Source organism: Gopherus flavomarginatus, chromosome 6 (assembly GCF_025201925.1).
Source record: "Gopherus flavomarginatus isolate rGopFla2 chromosome 6, rGopFla2.mat.asm, whole genome shotgun sequence".
Taxonomy (NCBI): domain Eukaryota; kingdom Metazoa; phylum Chordata; order Testudines; family Testudinidae; genus Gopherus; species Gopherus flavomarginatus.
The window spans coordinates 4,911,753-4,924,400 of record NC_066622.1 but is presented as its reverse complement, the minus strand read 5'-3'; the positions used below and the strand labels follow the sequence as shown (position 1 = coordinate 4,924,400).

General features: G+C 39.2%; 1 protein-coding gene across 5 annotated transcripts in view; it reads left to right on the top strand.

Annotated features, from left to right (window-relative positions):
- The window catches only part of CADPS (calcium dependent secretion activator), a 404,679-nt gene that overhangs the window by 248,981 nt on the left and 143,050 nt on the right, over positions 1-12,648 (top strand). For all 5 annotated transcript variants that reach the window (XM_050957618.1, XM_050957616.1, XM_050957617.1 and 2 more), the window contains exons 8-9: positions 3,800-3,939; positions 8,002-8,068. In XM_050957618.1, coding sequence (XP_050813575.1) covers positions 3,800-3,939; positions 8,002-8,068 — 207 coding nt within the window. The remainder of the gene's footprint in view (positions 1-3,799; positions 3,940-8,001; positions 8,069-12,648) is intronic.

The window sequence follows — 12,648 nt, the reverse complement described above, 5'->3', positions numbered from 1 at the left end:
TGATGTGGCAGATCCACCAATCATATGCTGATGTTACTGCAGCAGTCAGGTTGCAAGACGACCCACAGATCAGCTCTGCTCTCCTCCATGGCCCTCCAGGGAGGACTCCACCCCAAGTGAACACCCTGCCCCGATCCAAGGCCCAGCCACTTGGGCATGACACAGAATAAAGGTTCTTCCCCTGGAAATAGAGAGCAGGTGTTCATAATACTATCCCTGCCCTTCCCTCCTGCCCTTTTACTGCCAAATGCCAAAAACTTGCTTTGAAAAATATTTTATTTTTAAAAAGTGATTGGAAATGAAAGACCATTATAACTGCTTTAAGAAACCAGGACCGATCTTCTGGGATGCTGGAATCGAACCTTTCAAAGAATAATGCATGCTCTGCCAGTATGGCTCAGTTAATCCATATAAATAACACAGCTTTGGAATCATACTAGTGAAGTTTATCTGCATGGTGAAATATAAAGGATGAATCTAGTGGATAAAATTCAGTATGTATAGCATTAAATAAGATGATGAATAAGAGCCTGATCCAAGATACATTACAGTTGATGGTTGATTTCAATGGGATTTGGATCAAATCCTAAAGAAGTGCACTGGGGTATCAGTGTCAAGGGCACTTTGGTCTCTATGCAGAAAAAATAAATTGTAGTTTGTTATCAGCAGTAAAGCTGGAGCTCGATGGAGTATAAAAAAAGGATGATAAACTGGGCTGGTATTTGGAAGTTGTATGGAATAATAGCAGTCAGGAATGAATGATAGAAATACCATAGGTAATGAGGGTGAATACTACCAGTTATAAAAAGAATTTGCTTGCCTATAAGCTAATCCGTTATGAGGAGATGCATCTCACTGCCCAACAATGGAGACTTTAATGAATTTTAACATGCATTGGTGTGAGCCACCAGAACAGGATGAAAACAAAACAAAACAAAACAAAACAATAAAGTATGAAAATGAAAAGATCAAAAGACCGATGTTTATGCTTCAGGAATGGAGGGAGTCATTTCGATACACAGAATAGTTACGAAATTATTGAGGCTTTAGCCACACACATGTAAATGTACTATAACAATTGGGAATACATTACATGATGGGATAGAGGTGGAGTCACTAGGAGGAAATGAAGTATTGTTCTCCCAGAAAGTAGTGGCAGGCTTGGTCTTTCTATTCTTCCTTATCTGAGAGGCACTGTCCTCTCTAAACAGTGGGCCGTCGCTTGTCTGTAATCCGTGGTCCAGTTACCATCGATGTCAGTGAAAATTCCAAGCACACGAAGAGAGTAAAACATGACCCCTTCTGGCAATTAATATTAAATACCATGATAATAAGTGTAGAATAAGCAGATGGACAAAAAGATCCTTTTGAAGAATTTTCAGAATTCTTAGACTTACCAGGTTATGACCTCAACTGGTATAAGCCAGCAGCTCCACTGCAGCCAGTGAAGTTCCACTGATTTACAACAGTTGAGGTTCTGACCATCATCTCTTCCCTGCCAGAGGCGGAAGTGAGAAATGCTGGAAAGGTTATTAACCTTTTGCAACAGCTGATATCTTGGCATCTGATATGCATATGTATTGCTGTAGGAATATGCCAGATGTTTTTATGTGCATTTTAATTTCCAGCCCTGTGTTCAATCAGGAAGCGCAGAATATAGAAGGTGAACTATTGATTAAATTCAACCCAAAATCAATTACTCCAAAAGAGGATGTATGCTAAGACTCACAAAGGGAACAGGGGGCTCTTTGAAGACCTCTGCCAACAAACTGACGGGTCTGAAATTTTGCCTGCTGCCTCTCATCCCACTAGGTAAAAAAAAAAAAATTTAAAGTTGGGGTGGGGTGAAATGTTATCTGAATTTCACTTTTCTACCTTTTTTTAAAATCTCATTGTGTGTTTAGAATGCTACATTGTTCCTTTAGAGAAACAAGGGGGTGAGGTAATATCTTTTATTGAACTAACTTCTGTTGGTGAGAGAGACACGCTTTTGTGTTTACACAGAGCTCTTCTTCCAGTCTCTGAAGAGGGTCCAATAAAAGATATTAACTCAATCCCACACCTTGTTCTTTAATATCCTGGGATCGACATGACTACAGCTATACTGCAACATTGTTACTTTGTTTTGTGTGTTGCAGAGAAGTCCCTTTGGTATTTTGGGAGGGAGGCAGCTTAGTTAGGAGATAAAATGATGTAAATAGCTGTTTGTACGTGATGTCCGTAAATATAGCCAAATATAGCTCTGCTATGGTTTGCTGGGTATTGGTGAACGCCGCCATCAGAGGTTGTCTGAGGTCTGCTCCATGACACCTCCAACTCTCTCCACAGGAATAGAATGTAAGCGGACCCTCATTCAGGCCTAACGAGCTGAAGGCTGATTTACTTTCAGGACTGTGCATGGAACCTTTGGGGTCCCAGTTGGGGTCACCGGCTTGTTTAATTGAATTCAAGAGGATTTCCTGTGGTGGGAAAGTGATCGCTGCTTCCCTTTGTAGTAGGGATTCCTCACTTTCATGTTGATGTTCCAACTTGTTTCTTCTTCAGTAATATTGTGTCATAGAATTGGGCTGCATCCTCCCTGACTGGTGCACCTGCAGTAATTTGACCTCAGAGGCATTCTGAAAGGAGCCAGACGCAGACACTGACAGGAGGCTAGTGCAGAAAAGAATGGGAGTGGTAGCCAACTAGCTATCTGAGAACTTCAAGGAAGAAGGATTGTTGTCAGGGCATATATATGTAACAGAGACAAACCAAAGTGCCAACAGAAGCTATAATTTAATGATCCAAAAGTCTCCATTTGGAAAGTGTTTGTATTCCTTCAATTAATGTAATTTTGTCCTAGGTCTTATAAACATAACAATGAGTAAAGGACACACATCTGCTGAACATTTCTCTCTGTAATTATAAATCATTCAAGGTTTAAATTTAAACTTATTGCACTCTCCTTTTTAAATTACTTGAATCTGTGGCATATGATCTAAAATCGATAATTGACTGAAACACCTCTCTCCATTGAATCAGTTGCTCATGGATCAGAGTCATCCAAAAATTAGTTCAAATAAAATCGACCAAAACCAAATAAAAACCAACCAATTATTCTCCTTCTAGCTGACTTTGATCAGGTACATTATTCTATTCAAAATTATAATACATCCAAATTGTCTCAGCTCTGTTCATTTTTTTAACCTCATCCACCCATATGTCAGTTTAGTCATTTAATTGTGTCCTATTTATCATTTAAGTTGTGATCTCTCTAGGGCACGAGCTGCCCTTTTTGTTACATTTCTGTATAGTTCCTAGCTCAATGGGTCTCTGAGTTTTGACAGAAGTTCCTAGTAATATTATTACTACTAATAAAGGAGTTTTGCCAGTAATAATCTTTATTCTTTTCTCTTCTATTGTGTATGTTTTACTCCTTAAACTATTTTAATAAATACTTACTAATAATAGTTAATAATGTCATACATTTAAACAAGTTAACCTAGATCACCAATTAATTAGTTATTTAACAAGGTTGCTCATGACCACCAGCTGTTAGCTTCTCCAATCTAGTAACAAATGCACTAAACCAAAACACTGATCTCTAGTAGATGTTTCAGGACACTGAGAATAATTATGCAGTAGCCAAAGCAACCAAGGACTTATAAACTAATCCCAAAATAATAAAATTTAACTTAAAATATGGTGAATGAAATCCTGCCCCTAATTAAGTCAGTAGAAGTGTATTTTAATTCCCTGTTAAAAACCAATGTAATGGGTCATTTCTCTACTTCACCATTGCTATGTTTGTTATGTGCAGGTGGTTCTTCACCCTACTCCGAATAGCCCGAAACAATCAGAGTGGCACAAAATGACTGTTTCCAAAAACTGCCCAGATCAAGATCTAAAGATCAAACTTGCAGTCCGAATGGATAAACCTCAAAACATGAAGCATTCTGGGTAAGTGCTTTGTTTTGTTCTGAATCAATTGGGTTTGAGTTTGGATGTTATAACTTGAGCATGACAGGAATGGAGAGAGACTGTTTTATCCTCAAGTTCACAGAAGGATGAAAGAGGCATAAATATAGAAATGGGGCTGGTTCACTCATTTGCAGTGCACTTTACATATTTTAGCATAATCCTTTTAATACGCTCATGTGCATCAACCTAACAATTTAAATCCTTAAACAATAATCCTGAGGAAATGACTAAGGATTTTATTTTCTCCGTTAGCCCTGGTCTTTTATTTCAACATCAATATAATTTCCCAATTTATTCTGTTTCTTCCAACGTTGACTTCTCAGAACCAACAAACAACGTGCGTTCTGCTTGAGGTGTACACCAAGGATGAAGATGAACTATTAGCATCATTACTATATTGGAATGTACAATCCTTTACAATTGTAGAATTAAATAGAATTCACATAGAGTAAAACATGAGGGTATAACTAGGAGTAATGGGATGGAATTTAAAGACATTAAAGGTTATACCTGAATATCAGAGAGAAACTCCCACCAGAGATATCCTAGGCCATGGAATAGTCTCATGAGGGAATGATGGAATCCCCCATTGACTGAGACTTTGAAAACTACAGTATACACAGCAAACACTTGAAAAATACAGTAGGGAAAATGTTCTTTGTTGGCAGGGAAATGGGCTAGATGACCCAACTGGCTTCTTCTGTCTTTTGGGCCCAGATCTTCACTCACATTGAAACAATGGGAGTTGTATGTTTGCTTCTGAGGGCAGAAAATGAGCTCTTCCTGTCATGATTCCATAAACTGTATGCACTTCAGCCAATCCTGAGCTGGCCAATTCAACAAACTCATTTAACCAAAGAAGAATAATTCCTCATCCTTTACTTTCTCAGATAGGTAGATAAGCACATTCCCCATACTACTGGATTATAAATCTAGGAGGATATAACCAATGACATTGGCAAGGCTTTCCTCTCTGATTTCTCTTCAAGGAAGAGTGTGTAATAAATAGCTACCACATAAACCATCCAGGAAAAACATTGTTTTGTTTAACTTATTCTCCAGATGCATATTTCTATAGCTACAAAAATTATTTATTTTTATAAAGTTTTGCATCATAATTGATAGAGGGATCAAAGCACTCATCCTCTTTCTTTTGTCTTCCTCCGCCTTGTTTGTTTGTCCAGTAGTGAGGTCAGGATCCCTAGCCACATCTGGAGCATAGTTGGCCATCACAGGATTCCAGAAATCATCCGTAGAGGATATTCCTTCATCAGTCATATTTGTTTCCCTTGCAGCTTTTGATGGCAACTGGACTGAATAGCTCTGGCTTTGGTCATCCTTTTTTGGTCAAACGTTTGATTTACAAAGTGTTGGTTAAAATTATTTACTTTAAAATATTGGTTCATTGCAATATCTGCACCTGGAGCCTGATCCGGAACCCATTGAAATGACCCACTGACTTCATTGGTCATGTGAATCAATCCCTGCAGCTTCATTGCAGAGAATCTGTGTTAAAGGTGTTAGCTAAATATTGTACAGTGTGGAGAGCAAATTCTGTGCAGTTCTATTGGTATATGTCTGATTGATCTCACTGGAATTACTGTGGATTTATAATGGCGTAACTGAGAGCAGAATCTGGCCAAAGTCTTTATTAGAATATGCTTCTATTCAGCCCTCTCATTCTGGCATGCCACTTTGTTGTGCAATGCATTTAGGCTGTCAATCAATGATTTGACTGTTCAAATACAGAACAACTAAAAACAGCATGTTGCAGTCCTTGTCAGCACTGAAGTCTTGCGATGTTTCGCTGCTGACACTTGTTGACAAAACAGCATTTAATTATGAGAAATCAGTTATAGGTTGTGATTTTAAGTTGTTTTTTTAAATTGGCTGAAACAGGAAAGCTCTGTGCAGGAGGACCTAGAGTGATTCTCAATCTTAGTGTAGAACCTACATCTTTATACATTACCAGGTGTGAAATTCTGGATCCACTGAAGCCAATGGCAAAGCTCCCTTTGACTTAAATGGATCCAGGATTTTAGAAGGTTTATTTTACTTGTTTGCCTATTTATGTTGAGATCACAAGTTTGCTAATACTAAATCATAACATTTCTTTTAGGATGCCTAATGAAACAGGGTTACCTGTGGGAGGAATGGGCAGAAACCATTCTACCTTTGCACCTAATGGCCTGTATCGACCCATATAAGGACATGAGAAACCTCCCATTAAAGTTAATGGAAAAACGCCGATTAACTACAGTACCACTTAGATCAGCATCTATAAATGAAGCAAAAGTAACTCACAGGACTTTTGATTATATTCTTAGAATGTCTTTTGATGCCTCATTCTGTTAACTGGCTGTTAATTGGCTGGTGCTCCCTAAAGTCTGAAACTGCACATTTTATGTAAGAGGCAATGTCAAACCCCCGTTCACCACTTGAGACAATGACAAACTTCTCATTGGCTCAAATGGCAGCAGAATTGGGCTCTGTGTTTTTGTAACGTAAACCAAGACCCCACTACCCAGGTTAGCACATAATGTGGAATTGTGCGTGTACCACGATGAAAGCCTATATATTCGCAAAGAATACGTATTCATCTGGGATTGCTTTTGACAAACAGGACTACCAGCATAACAGAAGATTACTATCTTTGTATTTATTGGTACAGAAAAAAGGCAAAGGTATCAGATATCTTGAGAGAAACATGTTGATATAGTACACTACAGTCCCATTGAATAAAACCAGTTAACCGCACTGGATAACGTCTTTGTGTTTATTATTACTACTACTACTACTATTATTTTTGCCAGTGTCTTTATTATGGATTGTAGTGCCAGCTACAGCAGGTGCTTTATCACAGAGATTACACACAAAATTAGTTTTAAAAGCCCTAATTCTTCCTTTATAGGGGTGATGAATTCACTTCCTTATTAGAGAGGTAACCAGGTAGATGCCTAGAAATTTGCCTTAAGTTTATCAAGCAGGTTATTTAGTTGACTCAGTCTGTATTCTGCAGTCCCAGTTTTTCATGATTTGAGAGCCCTTATGTTTGACAGCTTCCCTCAACAGCATGGATTTGTGAAGGCTAGAAAGTAATGCTAAATGTTTCCAAGATTTTCCACTGCAAATATCATCTCTTCCCACTTGACTGTACGGTAGCTGTTCTGTAAAGTTAAAGGACGCCTATAGTCAATAACTCCACAAATGTCCTTTCCTAATTCACACGGCCCACTTCTCTGAGTTATACGGCTCTTATAGCAGATCAGATGACTTATGCTCCTTATGCTCAGCCTTACTATTTATTTTTTCCTTTTAAAGAGAAAAAAAAGGGAGAAAGTAATGCTGAATAAATACATTTTGCTTTTTTAAAATGTGGCCATAAAAATAGGCAGTAATATGAAATTCTCGGAATAAATCATCCCCCAAAGAGCTGATAGCTTGAATCTCTGAAGGTTGGTTTCTGGAATTGCCTGCCTGTGTTAGTTTTGGATCTACTATGTCATCAATATTCTTCTGAAATTTGATCACAGTGGGCCTGATTCTGCTGTCACTTAAGGCCCAGTCCAACACTCATTGAAGTCTAGGGAAGGACTTCCATTGTCTCCTACAAATTTTGGATCAAGCCCTTTATCATGTTTTACTCCTGATTTACACCAGAGTAAGCAAGAGGAGAATCATCCCCTTCATGTTTGAGAGTTAGCAAATAATGAAATAAAGGCAATTACTGTACATAACACACATTTTTCTGCTTACATTTTACCATCTAAGAGGTTTATAGCGCATTGGAGATTGTGTAAATGTTCTCTGACATTAATAATGAATCTATAATATCTTTTTATGTTGTTATCTTTACAGCTTATTTTGACAGTAGAAATCACAAACATGTTCTTTGCTAACTGTGCATAGTTTGGGACCCTTGTAATTCTCCTGGTTTTGTGTTGACTTCCTTGTCGAGCTGTGGAGCAATGACATTAAAAAGCAATATGAGAATAAGCAGTATGTGTATACTGAATTCAGCTATTCTGTATTTTTTCCTAGATACTTATGGGCCATTGGTAAAAACGTTTGGAAGAGATGGAAGAAACGGTTCTTTGTGCTGGTCCAGGTAACATTTCAGCTAAAAATTAGTGTTAAATTTAAGACTGATCAGTGGCTTTAAGTTTGTTTTCATAGTAATTTGAATTTTAACAGTAATTGATGGTATTGTTAAATCTGTTCTCATAATAATCTGAATTTTTTATAAAACATTTTCTAAAGTATCGTTTGGGCAGCCGTGGGGTTCTCAACTTTCTCATAGAGCAAAGGTTCTGAAGGAAAATAGCCTGTTGAGGACACGTCAGCTTGCAACCTCCAAATCCAATTCCATAGCACAGCTGCAACTACCGTGGTGTTTGGTAACATGAGGAAGTAATATTAGGGCAGGATAAAACACTGAGATAAGAGGAAATAAATTCACTCTACTGTGATTTGTGCTGTTGGGTGCAGATTCTCCATATAGTCCCTGTGGGATGAAATTCTGGCTCCTCTGAAGTCAACAGAAACTTTGCCGTTGTCAACCATGGGGCCTATATTTCACCCAAGTGTTTATCTCCTCTCCCTGCATTTAAGCCATCCCAGTTATCAGTGCTGAACACCCTCTCATTCAGCCCTTACTGGTCGCTGTGCAGTGTCTTTCTTTCTTCCTATACTTTTTTTTTCTTTATCCCTCCACTTTTAGTGTCATCTGTAAGTTCGGTCATGGTTGAGTTTCCTTCAAAGAAACCAAAAAAACAAAAACAAACCAGGCGGAAAGCAGGCGCCACCCTGCAGGGACTTATTTGGGTTTTTTATTAAGTGAGTTGGTCCAGATAGTACCCTGTAAACTCTAGAAAAGTCTTGGTCTGGGCAACAGCTGGGTGGGAAGGGTGTCTTCTTGGAGTGTTTGATCCTTCACCAGTGTCAGAGAAGCAGTTCCACTGACTGTCTGGAAATGTTGTATAAACCAGCCATGGTCTGTCAGTCACAGCTTCGGGACTCTATTCACTCTGGCTAGACAGAGCAGCTGGAAACCTAGCAGATCCAGCTCCACTGATGATTCCCCCAGTGGAGTGGACATGTCTAATAAGATGAAGTGTGGCCAGGGTGGATTTGGGGTGTAGCCATCCCCATGTGTTGCCTTTGGAGCTGTCATCAGGTGTAAGGACAGCCCTGAAGTGAACTAGGATAGAAAAAACCCATCCTGGGCAATGGTCCTGTGCTGAGAACAGCTTGTCAAGACCTGAGAATCCAGGCCAGAGAGAAAGAGAGAGAGACAATGTAAGGCCTGATTCTGATTTCATTTACACCAGTGTAGATCAGGAGTAATCAAGTTAATGGGTGTAATCTTGCTCCCATTGAAGTTGATGGCAAACTTTCAGTAGGGTTAGGATTGCACTCCATGTGTGAAACTGTTGGATTTGATTCTCATTTTGCACAAAGTTTCAAATTTCAGTCTGAATTCCATTGCCTTTGCAGCTTGACAACACTCATTAAAGAGAGGAAAGTGGATTACAACTTCTATGTCATATAGCTCACTCTTTATCTGTATAAATCTTAATTTATAAAGAGGTCATTCTGCTTTGGTACTATTCAATATTTTCATTAGTAACTTGGATAAGGAGTGAAGAGTATGCTCATAAAATTTGCAGAGCAAGCTGGGAGGGGTTGCAAGCATTCTGGTGGAAAAGAGTAGAATTCAAAATGACCTTAACACATTGGAGAAATGTTCTGAACTCAACAAGATGAAATTCAGTAATGATAAAAAGGCAAAGTACTTCACTTAAGAAAGAAAAATCAAATGCACAACTACAAAATGGTGAATAACTGGCTAGGTGGTATTATTGCTGAAAAGGATCTGGGAGTTGTAGTGGATCAAAAATTAAATGAGTGAACAATGTGACGCAGTTGCTAAGAAGGACAATGTAATTCTGGAGTCTGTTTACAGGAGTGTTGTATGTAAAACACAGGTTCTAAAAGTCCTGCTGTACTCGGCACCGGTGAGGCCTCAGTTGGAGTACAGTGTCCAGTTCTGGGCCCACACTTTAGGAGCAATGTGGACATATTGGAGAGAGTCCAGAGAAGAGAAACAAAAATGATGAAAGGTTTAGAAAACCTGACCTATGAGGGGAGGTTAAAAAACCGGACATGTTTAGTCTTGAGAAAAGAATAGGGAACCCAATAACAGTCTTCAAATATGTTAAGAGTTTTATGAAGAGGACAGTGATCAGTTGTTCTCCATGTCCACTGAAGGTAGGACAAGAAGTAATGGGCTCAATGTACAACAAGGGAGATTTAGGAAACACTTCCTAATTCTATGTTTTGGAATAGGCTTCTGTGGAATCCCTGTCACCGGAGGTTTTTAAGAACAAGTTGGCCAAACACCTGATTCTGCCTCAGCTAAAGGGCTGGACTTGATGACTTCTTGAGATCCCGTCCAGCCCTACATTGATTTGATTCTATGGCACATTGTTAAAAATGCCAGTTTACACCACAGCCAGTGGAAGAACGGCACCACTGTTAAACCAGCAGTGAGAGGATTGCTTAGCATTGTCACTGTAGACAAAGCCCCATTGGTTTTGATGGTAATTGGGAGCCCTTGGTATCTTGCAGGAGGCACTCGACTTGCCACAGGCCTAGGCTCTCGGAAACTAAACCTTAAACTGTTTCAGACTTAATTACTGATAAAAGAAACTACTATGTCAAGGCATCTGGGGAGAGAACAAAGCATTATTAATGACTCTTTATGTACAGAAGACACAGAAACACATGCATAGATAATCTGATGGTAAATATTTTAGGGTGCTATTTTCTTTATTATATTCTGTGTCTGAATTAACAACCATATGGCAATATAATTGGCAATGAAACAATTGGATTATCCTTTAGCACTGAATTATAGTCGTCAGTTCATACTTTGTCTCTTCTTTTCTTTTGCACTGGAATTCTCCAAACCAGAATCCTTACTCAGAGTAGTAGCTCTTAATCCAGGCACTCTCTCTCCTTCATTGCAAGGTCCTCTGGGGAGGTGCCTTTGGCACTGCTTGGAAAGCAAGGTCTGGGCATAACTAGAAATAAATAAATGAAGGATAATTGTGCATAAGCATTTGCAGGGTTGGACCCTAATCTCTCCATCTAATGAGAAACCCCAATCCCATTTGTCTCACATGGAGTCCTTATTCTGATCCTTTCCACAACATTATGATTATTTGTGTGAGTTTGGATTTTGTGCATTCCTTAGCATGAATCTCACGACTGATCATGTATGGGGGCATCCCATATGTGAGAGCATGGTGTTAAAACACATGAAGCCAGGCCACGTTTTCTAATAATACTAGGTCTTTATTCTTCAAATGTCATGAGTAAGATCATAATTTGGCCTAGCAGGACAGTTCGCTTGAGTAAGGCAAGCAGGATTTAGCCGCTGAGAAAATTGCACTTCTGTAGTCCGCCTCAGAAATTCCAGCTGCCGTAACAACTGCTCTGTTATGTCACTTTGTTAATGTGAAATGTTCTGCTGTATGTGAAATATAAACAACAAATGCACTCTGTCCTGTCCCTTAGATGCAGCTCAGGCCTATTGAACTTGTTGGCAGGCAGTAAAGTTTGAATAAAAATATTTTGATCTCCGTATGTTTGTCATTTGCTTTTCCTGGGATGCTGAGGATGGCTGCTGGTATTAACACTGATTGGAAGCAAAGGCACTGGTGCCTGTAATTCACTGGATTCTGTTAAATGTACTGAGCCTGATAATGGTTAATGATATAGAGAATGAAAGATGGGGAGCGGTGACTCATGAGGCTAGACACCTATTGTGGGGTTCTGCAGAGTCTCCAGAACCCAGAGATGGAATTTGAAACATACCTGTGTCTTTTGGTACAACATCTAGATAGGATGGATCTTATGTACCATATACAGTGTTAGAGGAGAGGGAGAGGTGTACAGTCTTCCCTTCTGCCTGGTTATATTTAGCCATGTGGGGAGGATTAGACTTTATATCTGAGTTTATATCTGTGGGTTGTAATTTTAATGTTTCTAAAGGACTCCAAAAGGAGGAAAGGGGATCTTTTAGGGAGTGGTTCTGCTGTTGGAACGGCATGGGTGCAAGGAGATGCCTGTATGGCTACAACTACAATGCCCAGTTGTGGCATTTTTGAATTTTATATAAATCTGAACGAATCATAAACATGGTTGCCTTCTCTTCTTCTGTCCTCTCCCTTTTCTCCCCCCAACTTTGCTCCTCCTCTCCCCTCCATTCAAATCCAGCATATGTTACCAGTACAGCATCAGCCCCACCATAAGTAATTTTTGCTGTCAGGTCTGAGAGCAGTTAAGTTATTTCCCTCTCCATTTGGAGGGGAGAGCAAATCATAGGCATGTTATCACAGGAGAAATTCACAGGGCTGAGATTGCTGCCATGTATTAGCCCTTTGTTCAGTAGGTGGTCTGGTGTTTCATAGATTGTGTTTATTAGAGTGCTTGATGCACATCTGGTATGTTTTATATGGGATAAAAAGTGGCTTCCATTCGAGTAATGAGATATTGCACGAGAAGCCAGAAGGAGGTGCTTTCCAGGAGGCAAGTCCACTTTTAGTTGTCTTCAGTGTGAAAGTGCAGTTATGATTTTACTCACTTTTAAAAATGTGAGAGGGGAGTAATAATTCATTTATA